At 37.1% G+C, this 24,787-nt stretch overlaps 1 protein-coding gene across 2 annotated transcripts in view; it reads left to right on the top strand.

Moving 5' to 3' along the window:
- Cortactin (cortactin) overlaps nucleotides 1-24,787 on the top strand; it is a 280,366-nt gene that overhangs the window by 198,684 nt on the left and 56,895 nt on the right. For both annotated transcript variants that reach the window (XM_090405825.1, XM_090405824.1), the window contains exon 12: nucleotides 21,422-21,560. In XM_090405825.1, coding sequence (XP_090261951.1) covers nucleotides 21,422-21,560 — 139 coding nt within the window. The remainder of the gene's footprint in view (nucleotides 1-21,421; nucleotides 21,561-24,787) is intronic.

Below are 24,787 nucleotides of genomic sequence, written 5' to 3'. Positions count from 1 at the left end.
AATTGAAAAGGTTATCTAACCCAATTGGAAGATGGCTTGGAGATCAGAATTGATGGCAGTGGTTGTTGATGTTCTTTAGGTTGAGGTGATTTGTGTAGAGTAAGATGACAGCACCACTCCTTCCATTCAATTGAAAGGAAGGAGTGGTGCTGTCATCTGCAAAACTGTTTATTGCGTGGGAAGTCAACTGAAGTAGGCCATTGATATATATAAAAGGAAGAGGTGAGAGAACAGAACCTTGTGGAACCTCAGCATTAGTTGAATGGTAAGAGGATAAGGAACCATCCACCATCACACATAGTGTGCATCCAGAGAAAAAGGTGGCAATCCAACAGTGGAAGTTCTGGGACAGACAAAATGTTGGGAGTTTGTTTAGTAAACCTTTGTGCCAGATACAATATCAAAAGCTTTGGAGATATCAAGTGCAACCACTTGGGAATTCACCAAACTTCTCCATGGCATTTGTCCAGAGATGGGTGATATATGTGAGTTGATCTCCTGTTGATTGGCAGTGACGGAATCCATATTGGTGGTCATTTATTATCTAGGTGCCTTCAAAGTACTGTAGGAGTTGGGAATTGTTGATTCTCTCCATTACTTTAGAGAAGACAGGTGAGTGAGATGATAGGGTAGTAGTTTGATGGTAATAAATTGTCACCTTTCTTGGGATTGGATTGAACATAGGCCAATTTCCAGGCTTTCAGATAGATACCAATGGAGTAAGAGAGTATATACAGGCAACATAGGATAGGAGTCATTTCTGGTGTACAAATCTTCAGGCCAATTGCAATCAGGCCAAAAGACTTTTTTTGTGTCTAATTTGGACAATATTTTTCTGATCTCTTTTTCTGATTGCTCTGCACTCTTTTGAAGGTTAATTTATCTCCTTCAAATCCTGGGGACCAAATTTGAGCACAGTAGTCCAGGAAGGTGTGGTCTTGACAGGCTTTAAACAATTTAATAACAACTCTTATCTCTGGTGGTCAGCATCCTTCACAGTATTGCAGCAATCTTTACCACCTTGCAGTATGTTCCTGAATTTCTGCTTTCTATCAATCAGCACTCCAAGATTCCTTGCCTCTCCAATTTACTCCAGTACAGTTCCTTCAACAGAGTATGCAGCCTCTTATCGATGTATCCCAAACTTCAGGAATTTACATTTAGCAGAATTAAACTGACTCCCCCCCCCATTCATTTGTCTGTCTGTCCAGTTTATCCAAATCCTCTTGAAGGGCTGCTACATCTGCACCTATTACTAATACTACTTCACAGTTGTACATTATCTGCAATCGACTGAATATCTCCCTGCAAGCCATTGACAATGTTATTGATATAAAGATTAAACAAAATACAGATTCCGGTATTCTGCCCTTCTGCTTCCTTGATTCCATTCTCTCAGACAGCCATTCCCCAGTCCAATTCACTAAACTAACATTCAAACCCAATTGCTGCAACTTAAATATCAGCTTATGTGGCACCTTGTTAATTGCCTTTATAAAAAAAAATTAAAAAAAAGGCCGAATATGCCTTTTCCTCATCATCTACTCTTATCACTTTATTATAAAAGTAATTAAGTCAAGAGTGTCCCTTAATTTGCCATGGGTCAGTATATTTGTCAAGCCTTGTATATATGTATATATTATCCTTTCAACCATCTGTTATATGGTGGCTCATATCTGTTAAAAGGAGAATGGCTTAAAAAATTGTTCATGCTGTACCTTGTGAAGTAAAGGAAAAACTATTCATACTTCATGGTGAAGGGTAATTACCATTTACAACTTAACATCATGGAATAATGCATTTATGGCATTGCTGTTGTTGTGGTATCATTCACATCACATATCTGCCTTAATATGAGATATCAGAGAGAAGTTTCTAATCAAGGTTAAACGTTGGGGGGGGGGGTAAACTGTGGATTATGATATTTTCTGAAAATGATTCAGCATCTGCCCATTAAAATTTTGTTAGTCTTAGGACTGAATAAGTATTGGTAAATAACTTGATGCAATCTGTTAAATGAAGAATTCATCAATCTTAATATTTATATACATTATTTGTATAAATAATGACATCAGCAATAAGGTTCATGCTCTCATTAAAGTTTTTGTCATCGGTGATAAGTGATAAACAGTGTATAGTAAATTCTCATTGAGCACTATGCACTCTGCACTCACTAAAAATTCAGAGTTCAATTTAAAAGCAAAAATAAATCAAAGAATTGCAATCAGTGCTGTACAGCTTTTTTGATATTTTGTTGTGATCTCATTGTTAATTATACTACATTCATTTTAGACTATTCACACAAGGATGAGATTAAGAGAAAGTGAGAGTTAGTAGTATTGAATTCTTATGTTCATGCATTAAACATAGTGAATATCTTATACTTTTTTTATTTTCATGCTAAGGCAAGTAAAGTGGGAAGGCTGCAAACCAGGTAAGGGAAAGAATTTATTCTACCTACCTACCTAATGGATTTTGGCATTCTGCATCTGCTGCTAATGTCATTTATAGTATTGAGACTATCATTGCCTATTTTTCTGAATTGCTGTACACCTATCAGCATAATTAACAAGTTGACTGTCATTTTACTTGCTCATCCATCAACTGTTACAAGTCATTGTGACCTGGATAATTTGACATAATGTCTGTATAGAATGCTCCGAACTCACTCACTGTGCTTGTCTTGAATGAAATTCATTTTAAGTGTTTTAATTTAATTTAATTTAAATATTTTATTTAGTGTAGGCAGAACTGTGACAGTATGCCACAGTTTTGCTAACTTCATTGGTCATACAGCTTATATCTGCCCCCCACCCCCACCCCCACCGTCAGACTCTGCATTTGATGATTGGCATGGATCGTTCATTGTTAGGTTCATGTGAATGTCTGTTAGGTAGTAAATTAATTTTTTGGGCAGCAGGTGATGCTACCCTGCATATTAGAGGTTGAAAATGGCCTTGGTGATATAGAATTATGGCCAGTCTATTATGTCTCTTAATTTGCATGTATTCTTCTTGTCGGTTTGACTATTTTTGTGGTATGAAAAACCCTACCACTTTCTGTAATGGCTTGAAAAAGTTCCATGTTTGGTATCTAGAGTAGACTTATTGGATTATCTAGCCTGGTAAAAGCCTTGTAGATAAAACTATTGTCTAGAGAATAAAAATTTATTAATAGTAATATATAGTTACACTCAATGTTTCAGTTCTTCTTCAGATGTATATGTATGGATACACAAGCTTGTCATCATTTACCAGTTTACTAATTACAATGTGTGACTTCTATTCACTAACCATAAAATGGACCTGACTCTTAATGGCGGCGGCGGCGGGGGGAGGAGAGAGAACAGTAATCCACACATTTTAACGTAATTATCCCTGAAAAAAAAAAACATAATTTCAAGATTGGATGACTGTGCTATAGGTTTATAATCCTCCTTGAGTGGGATTCATATAAAAAGTTTTGTGTTTTTGTGTCTTAGTGATGGTTCTTCATCTCCTAGATTGAATCTGAACCAAGATCTTTCTAGCCAAAGGACATCATTACTGATTGAGCTAAAGAGGCTCTACAGTGAATGTTGGAATTTATTATAATATTTTTGTCAATTATTTCTTCATTTTAGACCTCTCCAGCACCCAAGGAATGTTCTGTGGATGGGGCAGAAATTTTGAAAACTTTTCTCTGTTCACTAATTATTTGAAAAATAAATAAAAATAATAAAAGCAAAATAAATAATCTAGTCAGAGTGTTACAACTGGGAAATACCAAATTTCCCTGTTGTAACACTGTAGAAGGTAATTTTATAGTTTTGTTTAATAGTACAAATTAATACTAAAATTGTTGAATTTATGGTTAACAATTGGAACTAATAGTAACTTCAGTGATGGACTTGTAACATAGATGATAAATTTTAGAGTGGGAAATCATGCTTAGCCAACATAAAAGCTATCACAGTTCAAATATCATACAATAATTGATAACTGATATGATTTCATATTAAATGGCAAGTAATGGTTGTTTAATATCATTATCATTATTACACTTCTGAATCAAAAAATTAGAATAATCAAAGAAAATGTGTTTGAATGATTTGCAATTCTAATTTATTGCATAGAAAATAATGATTACCAAATATGAATTAGCATAATCTAAATCTACATACTTTGTAGATTATATAGCATGTAAATACATAAAAATGTAATATAAATTATAAGAAAACTGTTATTTGAAAACATTCACAAAATTAGAGCAAATTTTAACATGCTTCAAAATATTAGAATAATGCGGAAATAAATGCGCAAAAATTACAGTCAAAGGAAAACAACATGATAATTAGTACTTTGTTGCATCCCCCTTAGCTTTTATGATCATTCGTTATGGTTGGCCATATTGTTTACAAGTGGTTCACAGCCTTTTTTTTTTTTTTTTAATCAAAACATGACCATTTTTATTTTGTTTGATTTGTATGTGGTTTGCCCCCCTTTCCTCATCTGTCCCTTAGGACTAGTTGAGCCTTCCTAATGAGGGATTAGTCATGTATTTTATGACTGTAAATCCATGTTCACGGGCCAGTTTGCCTGTTCTGAGGGATGGTGAGTTTGCCAGCAAAGGACCGGTGAAAAAACCCTCTACCTCTGTATGAGTCTGACTAACTCACCTTTTGTTGAAAGAGAGTTAGCCAGTCTCATAATGATTCTTGTTGTTTCTGACATGAAGCGAACCAAGGTCTTTTCGTCCAAAGGGTCTATACCAACTAAACTACTGAGGCTCTAACATGCCCATATGATCTGCAGACCAGAAACAAGTTCATTTTCATCTCTTGGGGCAACTTCTGGAGATATTTCTTCATAATTTCCCACAAATTCTCAATGGGGTTTAAATCTGGTGAGTTTGCCAGCAAAGGAATTATATTATTGATTTGCCTTTCCTTGAGCCATCTAGTAGTGATTTTGGAAGTGTGACAAGAAGCTGTACTTTCTGAAAAAGAAAATCATCATCATCAAATTCCTAACATGTACCCTCAAGGGGTGTACAGGATATGATAGTACTACATGAAAAATTTACATCATTACTAACTTCCTATATACAATTTTCCTCCAAATCAGTCTGTCACTTGTCAAGACTCCAATATTATCATTATCAGATCTTATATATCTATCGTGGTCTTGGTCTTCCTCTGGGTCGTTTTCCTGCCAACCTGGCAGAGAACACTTGTTTTGCTAATCTTTCCTCTCCCATTCTGTTTAAGTGACCATACCACCTGAGATTAGCTCTGCTAACGCATTCCTGGATGCCGACAATGTCAAGTTCTTTCCTAATATCCTCGTTTTCAATATGATATTGCCAATGATGCCATCTGTTCATGCAGCTAATCTTTCTCAGGACTGTCATATCTGCAGTCTCTAGTCTTTGGTCAAGTGTTTTACGTCTGATCCAGCTCTCAGATCCATAAGTTAAAACTGGTTTGAACACTGTCTTGTATGCAGCTAATTTAGTGTTCCATCTAATTTCTCTCTTATTCCATATGAATTTATTCAGTTGACTTCCTACCATACCAGCTTTGTTGATTCTGTTGTCTATTTCCATATTTAATTTACCATCTTCACTAAAAATCGTGCCTAAGTAGCTGAAATGTTTTACTTGTTCCACAGGTTCCCCGTGCACAACACAGTTGACATTTTCAACAATTCTACCTATTATCATTGTCTTTGTCTTTTTAATGCTCACCTTCATACCATATCTATTACAACGGTTATTCAATTTAGTCAAGGATTCTTCCAAACTTGTAGTGGATTTATTTAGAAGTATAATATCGTCCGCACAAAGCAAATAGCAGACATTAACATCTCCAATTCTGATATCATGTTTAATACCATTTTCCTTCATAATGTGATCCATATAGATAATGAATAACATAGGGGATAATGTACATCCTTGTCTCACACCAGATTTAACATTAAACCATCTTCCTGTACTTCCTTCAATTCTAACTGCCGACTTACAACTCAAATACAGACTACATATTGCTTGATATAATGCCCCATTGACACCATATAACTGTAGCTTATTGAATAGCTTCTCTCTTGGCACTTTGTCATATGCCTTTTCTAAATCGACAAAACTTAAATACAGATCTTTGTTATATTCCAATGCTTTCTCAACTATTTGTCATAAAGTGAAGATCTGATCCTGACAGCCTCTATTTGGCCTGAATCCAGCTTGTTCTTCACCAAGCTTTTCTTCCACAATTCTTCTCAACCGTTTCTCAAGTATGCTTGCATAGATCTTGCCAGGAACACTCAGTAGGGAAATGCCTATGTAATTCTCACATTTACTTTTATTTCCCTTTTGATATATGGGTACTATTAGAGCTCTACTCCAATTATCGGGAATTCGTCCCTCTGTCCAGGCTTCCTGAACTATGCAGTGCAGCCACTGTAAGATTTTTATACCACCATATTTCAGCATTTCTGGTCGAATTCATCTACTCCTGTTACTTTTCCACATTTCAAGCCTTTGATGGCTTTTTCTACTTCAAGTATGGATAGGTATTCCTGACTGTATTCCTGTTGTGTGTTTTTTACCACTGTGCTATCACTGCTTGTTTCATTTAGCAATTTTTCAAAGTAATTACTCCATACTTCAAGGATATCTTTTTTCCCTGTTTTCATGTAACCTTTATCATCTCTAACTCCTTTTACAGTACTCTTAACCCCATTTCTAAACTTTTTCAACAACCCCCAGAATATCTTACCACCTTCTTGATATTTATTTTCTATGTTCTTGCCAAAGTCCTCCCATGACTTTTGTTTAGCTAGTTTTACACAGTGTTTAGCTTTCTTACATTTGTCTCTGTATTCTCTAAGAGCACAAGCTGGCTTATTTGACAGGAACTTTTGATATGCTTTCTTCTTTTCCTTCACTGCCTCTTTAACTTCCTGTGTCCACCATGGAGTTCTGATTTTTCTATCTTTGCAGACAACCTCCTCACATGCCTCTCTGGCTGAATCAATGGCTTCCCACTGAATCTCCAAGGTTTGGTTCCTGTTCTCAAACTCTTTCATTTTTAATTCAATAATCTTTGTGTATTTTAGTCTACAGTTCACATCTGAGAGCTTCTCAAATTTTATTCATTTTAAAACTTTCTTACCATCATTTTTTATTTTGGTTTAACCAATAAGAATACAATTTGGTCGGCTAAATCCCAAATTGCCAGCCCATCCTCTTTCATTCAGTATCCAAATAGATACCCAACAGGGTGCACCACGAGAAGGTGAGGATTGGACATTAGGTCAGAAGCCCTGGTCAGTTCTCCGCATTCCTTTAAAGGCTATGTGGAGGTCTCCTCTCAGTTATACAGCTTTGACCCTTAAGCACCCCAGGTGGATTAATACGGTACAAAGTGCCTTAGACGATAGAAATATAAGATCTGATAATGTTGGAGTCTTGACAAGTAACTGACTGATTTGGAGGAAAATTGTAGATAGGAAGTTAGTAATGATGTAATTTTTTTCATGTAGTACTGTCATATCCTGTACACCCCTTGAGGGTACGTGGCAGGAATTTGATGATGAACTTTCTTACATGTTATTCTTTTCAATACGAAATTCAATTTTATCCTGCTCAAGACTAAATATTGCTTCCAATTTCAAATCCTCTGTACAATCTAATGTCCTGCACCAGGGAGAAAACATCACTATCAACAGTAACATAGTCAATGAGATTTTTCTTATTCCTTGCCTCTTCTCTCCATGTGAATTTGTGCACATTTTTATGTTGGAACATAGTGTTAGTAATAACCAGTCCATGACCTGAGCAGAAATCCAACAGGTATTTGCCATTATTATTGGCTTTGCTCTTTTCTCCAAATTTTCCCAAAATATTTTTATATGTCTGACAATGATTTCCTACTCTGCTATTTAGATCCCCAACAAGGACGAACTTTTCCTTTTTTCATTGTGTCAGTTGTTTTTTCTATCATTATCATCATCATCATCAAATTCCTGCCATGTACCCTCAAGGGGTGTACAGGATATGATAGTACTACATGAAAAAAATTACATCATTATTAATTTCCTATCTACAATTTTCCTCCAAATCAGTCTGTTACTTGTCAAGACTCCAACATTATCAGATCTTATATTTCTATCGTCTAAAGCATTTTGTACCGTATCAATCCACCTATATCTTGGTCTTCCTCTGGGTCGTTTTGCTGCCAACCTGGCAGAGAACACTTGTTTTGTTAATCTTTCCTCACCCATTCTGTTTAAGTGACCATACCACCTAAGATTAGCTCTACTAACGCATTCCTGGATGCTGACAATGTGAAGTTCTTTCCTAATATCCTCGTTTTTAATATGATATTGCCATTGATGCCATCTGTTCATGCCTATAATCTTTCTCAGGACTCTCATATCTGTGGTCTCTAGTCTTTGGTCAAGTGTTTTACTTCTGACCCAGCTCTCAGATCCATAAGTTAAAACTGGTTTGAACACTGTCTTGTACACAGCTAATTTAGTGTTCCGACTGATTTCTCTCTTATTCCATATGAATTTATTCAATTGACTTCCCACCATACCAGCTTTGCTGATTCTGTTGTCTATTTTTATATTTAATTTACCATCTTCAGTAAAAATCGTGCCTAAATAGCTGAAATGTTTTACTTGTTCCACAGGTTCTGCATTCACAACACAATTGACATTTTCAATGATTCTGCCTATTTTCATTGTCTTTGTCTTTTTATTGCTGACCTTCATACCATATCTATTACAACATCTATTCAATTTAGTCAGAGAATCTTGCAGACTTGTAGCAGATTTATTTGGAAGTATAACATCATCTGCATAAAGCAAAGAGCTGACATTAACATCTCCAATTTTGATATCATGTTTAATACCACTTTCCTTCATAATGTGATCCATATAGATAATGAATAACAGAATGGATAATGTACATCCTTGTCTCACACCAGATTTAACATTAAACCATCTTCCTGTACTTCCTTCAATTCTAACTGCTGACTTACAACTCAAATAAAGACTAAGTATTGCTTGATATAATGCTCCATTGACACCATATAACTGAAGCATATTGAATAGCTTCTCTCTTGGCACCTTGTCATATGCCTTTTCCAGATCGACAAAACTTAAATACAGATCTTTGTTATATTCCCATGCTTTCTCGACTATTTGTCGTAAAGTGAAGATCTGATCCTGACAGCCTCTATTTGGCCTGAATCCAGCTTGTTCTTCACCAAGCTTTTCTTCCACAATTCTTCTCAACCGTTTCTCAAGTATGCTTGCATAGATCTTGCCAGGAACACTCAGTAGGGAAATACCTCTGTAATTCTCACATGCAGTTTTATTTCCCTTTTTATATATGGGTACTATGAGAGCTCTACTGCAATCATCGGGAATTCGTCCCTCTGTCCAGGCTTTCTGAACTATGCAGTGCAGCCACTGTTAGATTTTTATACCACCATACTTCAGCATTTCTGGTCGAATATCATCTACTCCTGCTGCCTTTCCACATTTCAAGCCTTTGAAGGCTTTTTCTACTTCAAGTATGAATATGTATTCCTGACTGCATGCCTGGTCAGTGTTTTTTACCACTGTGCTGTCATCACTGCTGGTTTCATTTAGCAGTTTTTCAAAGTAATTACTCCATACTTCAAGGATATCTTTTTCTCCCGTTTTCATGTCACCTTTATCATCTCTAATTCCTTTTACAGCACTCTTTCCTCCATTCTTAAGCTTCTTCAACAACCTCCAGAATATTTTGCAACCTTATTGATATTTATTTTCTATATTCTTGCCAAAGTCCTCCCATGACGTTTGTTTAGCTAGTTTGACACAGTGTTTAGCATTCTTGCATTTGTCTCTATATTCTCTAAGAGCACAAGCTGACTTATTTGACAGGAACTTTTGGTATGCTTTCTTCTTTTCCTTCACTGCCTCTTTAACTTCCTGTGTCCACCAGGGAGTTCTGATTTTTTTATCCTTACAGATAACCTCACCACATGCCTCTCTGGCAGAATCAATCAATGTTTTCTTCAGAGTTTGCCACTGAATCTCCAAGGTTTGATTCCTGTTCTCAAACTCTTCCATTTTTTCTTCAATAATTTTTGTGTATTTTAGCCTACAGTTCACATCTGAGAGCTGCTCAACTTTTATTCGCTTTAAAACTTTCTTACATGTTATTCTTTTCAATATGAAATTCAATTTTATCCTGCTCAAGACTAAATAGTGATCATTTCCAATTTCAAATCCTCTGTACACTCTGGTGTCCTGCACTAGGGAGAAAACATCACTATCAACAATAACATAGTCAATGAGACTTTTCTTATTCCTAGCCTCTTCTCTCCATGTGAATTTGTGCACATTTTTATGTTGGAACATGGTGTTAGTAATAACCAGTCCATGTTCTGAGCAGAAATCCAACAGATATTTGCCATTATTATTAGCTTTGCTCTTTTCTCCAAATTTTCCCAAAATATTTTTGTATGTCTCACAATCATTTCCTACTCTGCTATTTAGATCCCCAACAAGGACCAACTTTTCATTTTTCATTGTGTCTGTTGCTTTTTCTAAAGCCTCAAAAAATTCCTCCACTTCTACCTTAGTAGAACCTTCTGTGGGACCATAGGCACAAATAAGTCTCATTGTCCAGTTCTCCATTCTCATATTTGCCCACATTACTCTACTTGAGACTGACTGCCATTCAAGAAGATTAGCCTCGTATTTTGTGTTGAATACTATGGCTACTCCTTCTTTTCCTTGATTGTCATTGCCTGAATATAAATTTTGTATTTATTGCTCAGAAAGATCTCACCAGTTTTGGTCTTTTTTGTTTCAGTCACCCCTATTATGTCGATCTGGTACTTATCTAATTCCTCAGCTAGCTCCATTTCTTTGCCATTCAGGCTTCTTACGTTGATAGTACCGATCTTTAACTCTGGCGATGTTGAGTTGGGGTTTATTTTCAGATTTGTTCCAGTAGCTGACTTTTCGCTGTTCGCCCTGGTTCCCTGGCAAAAACAACGGGGACCTTGTTTAACCGGGTGACGCCCCAGCCGGCATGAAATTTTGTCATGTTGTTCCATCATTCTATATTTTGGTTTAATCAATAAGAATACAATTTGGTCGGCTAAATCCCAAATTGCCAGCCCATCCTCGTCCATTCAGTATCCAAGTAGATACCCAACAGGGTGCACCACGAGAAGGTGAGGATTGGGCATTAGGTCAGAAGCCCTGGTCGGTTCTCTGCATTCCTTTAAAGGCTAAGTGGAGATCTCCTCTCAGTTATACAGCTTTGACCCTTAAGCACCCCTTGTTTTTTCTAAAGCATCAAAAAATTCCTCCACTTCTACCTCAGTTGAACTTTCTATGGGACATAATCACAAATAACTCTCATTGTCCAGTTCCCCATTCTGATATTATCCCACATCACTCTACTTGAGACTGCCTTCAAGAAGATTATCCTTGTATTTTGTGTTGAATACTATGGCTACCCCTTCTTTTCCATGATTGTCATTTCCTGAATATAACATTTTGTATTTATTGTTCAGAAAGATCTCACCAGTTTTTGTCTTTTTTGTTTCAGTCACCCCTATTATGTCGATCTGGTACTTATCTAATTCCTCAACTAGCTCCATTTCTTTGCCATTCAGGCTTCTTATGTTGATAGTACCGATCTTTAACTCTGGTGATGTTGAGTTGGGGTGTGCTTTCAGATTTGTTCCAGTAGCTGACTTTTTGCTGTTCGCCCTGGTTCCCTGGTGAAAACAACCGGGGCCTTGTTTAACCGAGCGAAGCCACAGCTGGGATGAAATTTTGTCATGTTGTACCATCATTTTCTATATTGGTTTAAGCCAATAAGAATACAATTTGGTTGGCTAAATCCCAAATTGCCAGCCCATCCTCGTTTGTTCAGTATCCAGGTAGATATCCAACAGGGTGCACCACGAGAAGGTGAGGATTGGACATTAGGTCAGAAGCCCTGTTTGGTTCTTTGTATTCCTTTTTAAGGCTATGTGGAGGTCTCCTCTCAGTTATACAGCTTTGACCGTTAAGCACCCCTTTAAGAAAAAGAAAATCACCATCACATAAATCTTCCGATGCCGGTTTGTTTGCTTACGCTTGATTAGCCTTTGTATATGAGTTGCCTAGTCGTGAAGTTATGTGCAATCTTTGTTTGCTTACACTTGAATAAAGGATTAAACCAAGAATATAATTTCTGGGTATCTTTAATTTATATTATATAATTAATAGGTTATACACTCACCACACCTGAACCACTCCCAAACACTCCAGATCTCTTCCTCACTGATGACCGTTCCAAATACACGGTGAAATCCCCCCCCCCCCCCCTCTAGGTGATTCTTACCACAATCTAGTACTCATCTCCTTCCCCATGTGTAACAATGTTTACACAGCCACTCACATACAAGAGTAGTTTGGCATTATAACAGTGCCAATTGGACAGCCTCCACAACTTCTATGCCTCATTCCCATGGTTGGACTATTGTTTCAGGGCTTTACCCAAATATATACATTGAACTTATCACCAAAGTAATCCTCACCAGCATGGAAACATACATTCCCCACACTACCCTGACCTGCCATTCCCTAACTAAACCCTGGTTTTCCAAAAGATGTGCCAAGCTGTACAAATGGAAAACCAAACATACCATAAATGACTTCAATCAAGAACTCCATCCTCCTTTAGAGCTTATACTCAAGCCTGAAATAGATGCAAAAAATCAGTCATCAATGCTTCCAAAACAGAGTTTGAAAGAACAAACAACAATTGGTCGTAACTTCTGCCCAACACTGTTTCCACTGCCATCATACCCAGATGGCTCTATTGCATCATCACCTACAGAAAAAGCCAATCTCCTGACCTCACAGTTTGCTTTCAATGCATGCATGACTGACAATGGTAAATGCCCTCCCCCCCCCCAACCATTCCAGGTGCCCAACATACATTACCCCTTATATCCTTTTGCCAGAAAGAGATCAGAAAAATACTCTCCAAATTAGACACAAAAAAGTCTCCTGACCCTGATGGCATTTCTCCAATTGTCCTGAAAGCTTGTGCAACAGAACTGACTCCTATATCGCCTGTATATACTGTCTTACTCCACTGGCATCTATCCCACAGCCCAGAAATTGGCCTATATTCAATCCATTCCCAAGAAGGGCAACAAGTCACCGCCATCCAACTACTGCCCTATCTTGCTCACCTCAGTCCTGTCTAAAGTAATAGAAAAAATCATCAATTCCCAACTCCTACACTAACTTGAAGGCACCCACCTTATATATATTAACCGCCAGTATGGATTTCATTGCTGCCGACAACAGGAATTCTGCTCACATATGTCACCCACCCGTCTCTGGACAAATGCCATGGAGAAGTTTGACAAATCTCAAGTGGTTGCACTTGGTATCTCCAAGGTGCTTGACTGGGTCTGGCACAATGGCTTACTAAGCAAGCTGCCATCGTTTGGTCTATCTTGAGACTTCTGTAGTTCAGTTGCCTGCTTTCTGTCTGGATGCACATTATTGTGGTGGTGGTTGTGGATGGTTCCTTATCCTCTCACCATTCAACTAATGCCGAGGTTCCACAAAGTTCTGTCCTTTCACCAACCGTCTTCCTTCTATATATCAATGACCTACTTCAGTTGACCTCCCACCCAATAAACAGTTTTGCAGATGATAGAACCACTCCTTCCTTTCAATTGATAAATATTACTCTACACATATCACCTCATCCTACAGAACATCAACGACCACTCCTCTCAATTCTTATCTCCAAGCCATCTTCCAGTTGGGTTCAGATAACCTTTTCAATTTCATTACTAGCAAAATCCAGTCTGCTTTATTTCTCACAAAAAAGAAACATTTTCTCACAGTATTACTTTTGAAAACACTTAAAAATTTTACACAAGATGAGATTTCTCTTCTTGGAATCACACTGGCATGAAACACATCACAGCCATTGTCTCCTCAGCTTCAATAAAACTAGGATTTCTCTTTTGCTCAAGATGTAACTTTGACTCTGAACAGCTGTTAACCTTATACAAATCACAAATCTGCCCAACTATTGACTACTGCTCTCACATATGGGATAGGGTCCCCAAAATATTTCTCAAAATGCTTGACTCAATACAGAGGAGAGCAATTAGACTATGACCCACCTCCTACCAACTCACTCCTCCCACTGTCACACATACATTTGGTTTCCGCAATATGTGTATTCTAGAAATATTTCCGTGGGAAATATTCATCTGAAATAGTATCACTAATTCCCGACTTAGTACTAAGCTCGTTGGAACACGTGCACTGCTGCTCAACATCCCTTCATATTGCTCCTTGAAACCCACAAGTTTCTTTTCCTCCTCCTTCATCCATGCAACTGCTGTACTGTGGAACAATCTTCCCGCTGTTGTATTCTTCAAGAAATACAATATACAGTCATTTAAATCAAATGTAAACAAGTTTCTCCTTTCGCAACCTACTACCCATACACTGTACTAATGTACTATATAACCAACCTCTCGTGTATGGGCTCGACATAAAACAATAAAATTGCTATTCATATACCCCCCCCCCCCCTCCCATGCAAAGAACCTGTTTCTCATTCCCTTGTCCACACCCTCCTTTTACAGTTTCCCTACTTCAGAAGACAGGATATCCTCTTATTATACCTTAGTCTCCCTATGAAAAATCTTCACATTAATCTAGTAACAATCTCTCACCAGCTTATATGTCTCAGTCATGTCCTCCCTCCTTCTATTCACAGGTCTCTGCAATTTGCATTCCCACTGCCTGTTTTCATATCCCATATTCTAGAGACATGAAATTGACTTAGTGAATCTTCTCTCAACTCTCTCAAAGATATCTTCATTCCCTTGAAAACTAGGCAGCCATAGTTGTGCATAGTACCTGATCAAGGCTTTATACAAATGAACCATAACCTCTTTACTTTTGCACATCAAGATCCTCCTCATCATTGCCTAATCCATTGTGATACTGTTGCAATTTTAGCATTGTGATTCCTGAGCTCCAGCTCTCTGTGCACCACCATTCCCAGATCTCTAATCTCATCCACTTTTTTCAAAATTTCCTGATTAATTATACATTCTGCATTCCATCCTTGTCTTCCAAATTTCATGACCTGATAGTATGAAATAGAATGTGAGTAGAAAAGTGAGTAGAGCTATCTCCAACCATACACATTCTGCTGATACCTGCCTGACAGCCAATCAGTTATCTCACTAGTCCCTTATCCATCCCATCTGTTCCAGTTTAACTGCCATCTTATCATGTGGCAATCTATCAAATCCTTTGAAAAATCCAAATATACTGCTCTATATGCATCTTCTTTATCCAGTGAATTTGTTACTTTGTTGTAGTGCATAGCAAATTGCCAAAACATGACCCCCCTCCTCCTTCCTTAACAAACCTGCGCCAACCATCATAGATAATACCATTGTTTTAACCCAATTCTGAATCCTAGTTCACCAACATCTGAACTACTTCAGACTCGCAGACCAGCATATATTTTGTAGCCTTAGTCTTATCTCCCTTCCTCACGAAGTGCAAGTTTTACTTTCTTTTTACTCCTTTGTATCTTTATACCTGTTTAAAGGAGTGGAAAGAGGATAAGTTCCTTGCAATAGAGACTTACCCTGTTGCAAGACTCATGTTAAACAGTTATGCCAAGAGTGCCATTAACACTCTGAAGACTTCCTTCAAGACACATGGATGTGTTTATCAAGTTCTACTATCTTATTAATATCAAGTTTACATGATTCTTTGTATATCTCTTGCTAACTTGTATCAGTCCCTCCTCCACCACCATACCTTCTACGCTAATACTCCCCATGTCACATTCATGAGGAGTACCCTGATATAACTTTTCATTGCATACCATAAGGGTAGATACCAGTCTACCATTTTTATCTCCCACACATATCCTCCCATAATGATTCTTTCTTCTACTTGTTACATATCAAAAGAACTTTCTGGGAATTTTCTTGGCTTGAGTGGCTAATTTCTATTCGAGTACTGCACATCTGTTTTCCTCATGAATCGAGTCACCACTCTGGCCAGCTCTTTTTACTCTTCATGTAAGTGATTATTACCTTTCCTCTTGTCCTGTCTCCATAAAACCTTCTTTTTCCAGATTGCATGCTAATTAATTCTCTTCACTCATCAATTTTACTACTACCTTGTTTATCCTTTTCATCTTTGGAGTACACTAAGATGTTAAATATATGAGTGTATATATATATATATTTAAATATATATATATACTTAAATATATTACCTCAAGTAAGAATATATATATATCATCATCATCATCAAATTCCTGCCATGTACCCTCAAGGGGTGTACAGGATATGACAGTACTACATGAAAAAATTACATCATTACTAACTTCCTATCTACAATTTTCCTCCAAATCAGTCTGTTACTTGTCAAGACTCCAACATTATCAGATCTTATATTTCTATCGTCTAAGGCACTTTGTACCGTATCAATCCACCTATATCTTGGTCTTCCTCTGGGTCGTTTTCCTGCCAACCTGGCAGAGAACACTTGTTTTGCTAATCTTTCCTCTCCCATTCTATTTAAGTGACCATACCATCTGAGATTAGCTCTGCTAACGCATTCCTGGATGCTGACAATGTCAAGTTCTTTCCTAATATCCTCATTTTTAATATGATATTGCCATTGATGCCATCTGTTCACGCCTCTAATCTTTCTCAGGACTCTCATATCTGCGGTCTCTAGTCTTTGGTCAAGTGTTTTACTTCTGACCCAGCTCTCAGATCCATAAGTTAAAATTGGTTTGAACACAGTCTTGTATACAGCTAATTTAGTGTTCCGACTAATTTCTTTCTTATTCCATATGAATTTATTCAATTGACTTCCCACGATACCAGCTTTGCTGATTCTGTTGTCTATTTCTATATTTAGTTTACCATCTTCAGTAAAAATTGTGCCTAAGTAGCTGAAATGTTTTACTTGTTCCACAGGTTCTCCATTCACAACACAGTTGACATTTTCAATGATTCTGCCTATTTTCATTGTCTTTGTCTTTTTATTGCTGACCTTCATACCATATCTATTACAACAGCTATTCAATTTAGTCAGAGAATCTTGCAGACTTGTAGCGGATTTATTTAGAAGTATAACATCATCCACATAAAGCAAAGAGCTGACATTAACATCTCCAATTTTGATATCAGGTTTAATACCACATTCCTTCATAATGTGATCCATATAGATAATGAATAACAGAGGGGATAATGTACATCCTTGTCTCACACCAGATTTAACATTAAACCATCTTCCTGTACTTCCTTCAATTCTAACTGCTAACTCACAACTCAAATAAAGACTAAGTATTGCTTGATATAATGCCCCATTGACACCATATAACTGTAGCGTATTGAATAGCTTCTCTCTTGGCACCTTGTCATATGCCTTTTCCAAATCGACAAAACTTAAATACAGATCTTTGTTATATTCCCATGCTTTCTCGACTATTTGTCGTAAAGTGAAGATCTGATCCTGACAGCCTCTATTTGGCCTGAATCCAGCTTGTTCTTCACCAAGCTTTTCTTCCACAATTCTTCTCAACCATTTCTCAAGTATACTTGCATAGATCTTGCCAGGAACACTCAGTAGGGAAATACCTCTGTAATTCTCACATGCAGTTTTATTTCCCTTTTTATATATGGGTACTATGAGAGCTCTACTCCAATCATCGGGAATTCGTCCCTCTGTCCAGGCTTTCTGAACTATGCAGTGCAGCCACTGTAAGACTCTTATACCACCATACTTCAGCATTTCTGGTCGAATATCATCTACTCCTGCTGCCTTTCCACATTTCAAGCCTTTGATGGCTTTTTCTACTTCAAGTATGGATATGTATTCCTGACTGCATGCCTGGTCAGTGTTTTTTATCACTGTGCTGTCATCACTGCTTGTTTCATTTAGCAGTTTTTCAAAGTAATTACTCCATACTTCAAGGATATCTTTTTCTCCTGTTTTCATTTCACCTTTATCATCTCTAATTCCTTTTACAGCACTCTTTCCTCCATTCCTAAGCTTCTTCAACAACCTCCAGAATATTTTGCCACCTTCTTGATATTTATTTTCTATATTCTTGCCAAAGTCCTCCCATGACTTTTGTTTAGCTAGTTTTACACACTGTTTAGCTTTCTTACATTTGTCTCTGTATTCTGTAAGAGTAAAAGCTGACTTATTTGCCAGGAACTTTTGATATGCTTTCTTCTTTTCCTTCACTGCCTCTTTAACTTCCTGTGTCCACCAGGGAGTTCTGATTTTTTTATCTTTGCACACAACCTCACCACATGCCTCTCTGGCAGAATCAATCAATGTTTCCTTCAGAGTTTGCCACTGAATCTCCAAGGTTTGATTCCTGTTCTCAAACTCTTTCATTTTCTTTTCAATAATATTTCTGTATTTTAGTCTACAGTTTATATATATATATATATATATATATATATATATATATATATATATATATATATATATATATATTCTTAATTGAGGGAGGCCATACTATTTGCACCAGCTGTCATACCTGTTCTTGAATTCATTCACACCACTTGCACACACAACATCCAGTGGCAATCCATTCCAATCATGCACTACTCTATAAGCTTGTAAGTTTCAATCATATCACCCCTCCTGTTTGCTAGTGTTTGCAGCCTACATAATCCATTCTACAATCCTGATAGCATTTTTATCACTCTCCTTTGTACTCTCTCCACTATATCAGAATCACCATGGAAACTAGGAGATCAGACCTGCATACAATAGCCCAAGTGAGGTCTTATCAAGGCCTTGTAAAGAGGCAAAATGACTTTATCTTTACATGTCAATGTTCATTTCACCATTGCCATTATTCTCTGAGTTGTATTTACAATTTTTGCTGTATGACACTTGAACTTCAACTTCCTGTCTACTAAAACTCCGAGATTCTAAGCCTCATCAGTTTCTTCAAGCATAATCCCACCAGTATAATACAACATTGGATATCTAATCACATCATTATTATTAATTTTATTTTTATAAAAAATTTTTCTTTATTGGCAGATATATTTATCTCTCCTCACATCATTGTCTATCACAGAAGATGGTATTATGAAAACTCTTATTCACTGAGCTTACTCCAGTGTATAAGAGCACGCTCCATCTGTTCTACTGATTCCTTTTTGTTGTTGCAAGAATTAAGCAAAATAAAAATTGCACGACTGCTAATAGATGTCACTATACAGAAAATTTTTGATAAATGACATCTCTTAACCAAACCACAATTCAATATAAAACAAGTTGTCATACTTTAATTGAAAGAAAAATGTCATAACATATAGCAAATTCACAATTTTTTGTGAATCCTACCTTTGAAAGGTTGTAAACCTATAGTGAAGTAGTAATGTGGGCGGGCTAATAATTTTTCCTGTTTTTATTAATTTTATTTATTTATTGTATTTTTATTTTTTACATAATCTGTATACCCTGCTATATAGAACAAACATGGAACTTTTTCAAGCCACTTCAGACCTGCAGTAAGTGGGATGAATTCATAAACTATCCTAGTGGTCAATGTATCTGTTCTCCAACCAAAAGGTTGGAGAACAGATACATTGACCACTAGGATAGCCAAGCTAGCAGAGCTATGCACCACATTCAAACCATTTTAGAAACTGTTTTATCATCAACCTAGGATAAATTTACACCTCTCAGCTTATGGTGTTTATTCAGTACCACGTTCCTGTCAACTTCATTATTTTGGCCATTCTACTGAGATAAGAATTCATAAACATCAAGGCAAGGCCAGACTTATCAGATTCCTTGAAATGTAATAAGTCTACCTTACTTACTGTGCTGTTGACACTACCATAAAGATCTTGGTAATCAGATCTAGATTATGCACTCAAATAGATTTAAATTTCATCGCCAGTTCCTTGAAACATGTGAATCTCAACCATTTTCTGATTGATGGCATATGCATCTCAAAGTTTTAGGAAGTAATTATGATCGACTGTGCATAGTTTTTATGAATGATTTATATAATCCTGTGTTAAATTACAAAAACTAACCATCCTTTCCTTGAACTCTTAATGGTGTGTTTCTTGTTTACTCAGCTGTGGTTGAGACACGGGTAAGTAAACATATGCTGCATGACATGTTTTGAATATTGTTGACTGATCTTTTCTCTCTGATGATGTCCTTATAATAAGGGGAAAACACACACACACACACACACACACACACACACACACACAACACACACACACACACACACACACACACACACACACACACACAGTAGGGGGCTCTGACGCCTATTCCCCCCCACCCCCGAGTTCCAGACTGGTAGGCCGGTTCTACTCGAATTTTGATGACTCGAAAAGGGGATCCCCCCCCCGAGTTGTGGACTGGTAGGCCGGTTCTCCTTGAATTCTGATGACTCGACACTCAGGGTAGCCCCTGAGTTTCAAATAACTTGAACAAAAAAGTGACACAAAAACGTTACAAAAAAAGCTTATCATTTTATATTATATAGTAGATATATAGCAATTAATAAATGATATAATTTTTTACATATTCTGTTATGTAGAATGGATGATGTCTACAGCCCATTCCTTTAAAATATCTAGTTTTTAATTGTAATTCAGGTGAGCTGATTATGACTTCAGTCCACCTTCCAAATATGAAAGGGAAACTGACTGTTTTCTCTTTTTTAGCAGCAGCAACCTGACAGCACAAACTTATGTATATCAAATGTGATCATCATAAAAAGATCACATTTTTATGATGATCTTTATACAAACCATTTTTTACAAATCAGAAAATATTTTGTCCTCATGACTTTTGATTTATTGTTTTGTTATACTTTTTTATTTTTTTGTGGGATGGGGACATTTCCATCCTTAGGGGAATCGCAAGGTCAGATAAAAAGCACGAGTGATGGTTACTAATATTTCCTGCATATTTTTTATGTTAGGGAAGTCTTTCATGGGCTGAATAACTCGTGATATGAATCTCATTACCTATGAGTTCAGAATTTATTTATTTATTTTATGGTGGGATAAGAGATATTTTCTGAATCGATTGGACCACACTAAAGCGTACAGTCAACTATAGCAATCACTGCCATAATAGACTTGCTTGCTATAACATGCTGCTCAGACTTCTCAACCACAATCCTATAGGACTACAGGAATTTGCTATAGTGATAGTTAACTAAATGATAAGTATGCTGATAGTGTATTTTTTAATGAACGTAATGTCAATAGAATATTTAAATAAAACAATATTTAATATCTAAATATTTCTGCATGTGTACAGCAGTATTTTTTTCCTTTTTTACATAGGCTGATCATACTTCAGAAGATACACAGTTAGCTAATCAAAATGTACAGAATGTTGAAATTTTAGAATCTGCTCCATGTGAATCCACAAATACCAGCACAATGCCTGCAGAGGAACATGTGTATAATACATTAGAAACAGGTAAGGTTTCATGTAATACATGAACTGTGATATACCCAGTGGCGTATTTAGGTATTTCCCGCCCCTAGGTCCACAGTTTTACAAAATTACAAAAATGAGAACCCAGAAATTTCTGCTGCCCCTCAAAATTTGCCGCTCTAGGCAAATTTTGAGGGGCGTATTTAGAGGATATCTAGAGGGGCGTATTTAGGTATAGGCCTATACGGCCTATACCTAAATACGGCACTGGATATACCCTAGTGTGACTTACCAAATGCTATGATAGTTTGACACAGTTATATTATGACTAGTTCTTGATAGTTCTTAGAGCCTGTGTAGCTCAGTGGATGTGGCGTTTGCACACCACGGCACTTGGCCGCACGAAGGAAGACTTGGTTTCGAGTCTAGTCGGTGACTAGAGGAAATTTTTCTAAGCCTTTTTTCGACCGGCTCCCGAGTTAGTCGATCTCTGGCACGGGCAAGCGGGTTTTTCCTCCCGGAAACTCGGGTTTTTCGTCCTGTAAACTCAAGAAAATCGACCGTAGAACCCACATTATTTCAGACATTAAATATATTGTGTTAGGGACCACGAGATGGCAGCACATTTGAGCCATCTCTCTTCACTGTGTACTGCTTAATTAGTGATAGCCTTGGGCCATCTATCTCTGATTGATACCAGTGGAGATTGAACTGCCCACTCAGTCTCCAAAAGTTAGATAGGGCTAAATGGCCTCACTTACTCCCCGTATACTGGAATAAAAAGGTGTTAGCTGATTTTTTGATAGTTCTTGATAAACTTTTTTTTATTACACATTTGTCTGCTATTGCCATCTTTGATTTTATTAGTTCTTATATTTCATTCTTTTAAAGCACTTTTAACTGCATCAGTATATATCAGTCTCTCTCTGAGTTTTATTCCAGTATTTTTGCCTAAAACATGTTTTGTTTATCTTTCATCCCTTATTATGTTTAAGTGACCCTACCATATTCTTATATTAATAACGGTAAGTTATTTCTTTATTTATTTTAAATATCATTCTCACTCACAAAAGGTTGTAACCCTATAATACACTATGTTGACAAAAGTATTTGGACACCTTATGTGCCATGAAAATTTCAGATCTACCACATGGAAATATTCAGGTAGCGTCTGTGTAAGTCTGGCAATAAAAGGTGGGATGTGGCACATGTTTTGCACTGCACTCAATGTCAAGATGCCATGTTCAGCTGAACTGACAGACTTCCAATGTGGGATGGTACTTGGGTGTCACATCAGTGGTCTTTCTGTCTATTACCTATGTCATTCATAGATGGAAAGTTGATAGTACTACCACAGTAGGAAAACCCCTTGGGAGGCCACTGACAATCACTGACCGAGATAACAAGCTCTGTCTTGGAATTTGAGCATCCCACATGTCGTCAGCGGTGGACCTTACAGTCAACTGGAAAATGCTGCAGGGGACATCTGGTAACACTAGAAATCCATATAGAGTTGCATGACTTAGGTTACCATGGCAGAGCTGCAGACAAGCTACATATCATTCCCCCCCCCCCCCCCCCCCCCCCCCCACCACCACCTAAACAGCAAATGATATTTGGACTGGTGTCTTTTTACACCGTTTCTGGACCCTACATGATTGGAAAAAAAGAGTTCTGTGAAGCGATGAATCATGCTTCAAGGTTTCACTCTGATGGTAGTGTTTAGATCTGGAGATTATCTAGGGAATGGTTCCAGCAGGACTGTATCGTTTATACTATCATGTTTGGTGGAGGCTTGGTAATGGTATGGGGATGTTTAATTTGGATGGGGGTTGGTCCATTGGTGGACTTACGCAAAGCCATGACATCTGATGGCTACCTGGACATCCTGGATAACTTCATGCTTCCGATGCTGTGGAAGTACTTTAGCAATGAACCTTGCATGTTTCAGCATGACAATGCTCTATGCCAAAACAGCATTAAAGTGTAGGGCTGGCTAGCTCAGAGTCCAGACCTCAACCCCCATTGAACATCTTTGGGACAGATTAGAATGCTGAATTTGCTCCAGACCACAACAGCCATCATCAGCAGCAATGAGGATTGGGGGGGGGGGTAGCTTTGCACAAAGAATGGAAGAATATTATTGTTGTGATGGATCAGGAACTAGTTGAAAATATGCTCTGAAGGGTAGTTGCTTGCATTCATGCCAGAGGTAGTCACACTCGGTACTAGAAATGTAATTAAAATGTACATTTTGACTACAGTTAGGTGTCCAAATACTTTTTTCAACATAGTGTATGGTGAAGCATAGTGTTGTGATGAATTAAGGTTATTTTATTTTTATTTATTTATTTTTTTAAATAATCCTTGGAACTTTTTCAAGCTACTTCAGATCTCCAAAAAGAAAGGTAGTGGTCTCACTCCAAACAATGAAATTCATCCTTAACCTAAAGACATTTTGCAAACATATTCCTATGACAGGATTTGAGCCTGCAGCCCAGTTGGTTTGAGAGTGATATGTTATCTGCTTGGGCAACCAAGCCTTTTTTCCCTGCATTTTTTTATATGATTATGCCACTGATATCTGTTCATCCCTCTAATTTTCCTTAAAACATATCTGTGGTCTCTGATCTTTTTTTACTGTTATCATTAGAAATTGTTAATTTTATTATGGATTAAGCTGTCTGTTCTTTTTCCATAACTTTACAAGTTCTGTTCCCAGTCCTATATATACTTGATGTTTCACTCCGCTACGTATTTGAGAACTAAGTTTCTTTTTCTTTTTTTTCTTTTATTAACAAAACATACACAACATATAGAATAAAATCGTATATTAAAAAATTAGTGACACCATTATACTTGCTCACACACACACACATTCATAACTTTGAAACATTGAGTTAAATCTTTTCTGACATTAAATACAAACTACCTTCAAAGGCATAAGTTAACAGATTTGTCAGAAACTCAAAGAGTCAAAATAGAAAACTTGGCAGATCTTGTTCTGGAAAGTCAAAGCACGTCTCTTCCACATTAACCTCTCTACCTACTGAGGTGGGTGAAATAGTGAGACCAAATTGCACTTCTTATCCATGTTATTCAACAAGTGTTACAGAATTGTATCCAGGTTTAGCTGGATGTCTATAGACGTCATGGCCAGTTGGGGGGGGGTAATCAAGTGTTTTGAGTTAATGAAAGTTCTCTAAGGTTGGGGGGGACAAAACCAACAGGATATATGTAAATCTTGGTTTGTGACACAAATTTTTAAG

This window comes from Typopeltis vanoorti, chromosome 15 (genome assembly GCF_054136105.1).
Source record: "Typopeltis vanoorti isolate ZY-2024b chromosome 15, IOZ_Tvanoo_1.0, whole genome shotgun sequence".
NCBI classification, from domain to species: domain Eukaryota; kingdom Metazoa; phylum Arthropoda; class Arachnida; order Uropygi; family Thelyphonidae; genus Typopeltis; species Typopeltis vanoorti.
Note: the sequence above shows the minus strand (reverse complement) of the source record. Positions and strands in the feature narration are given on the sequence as shown.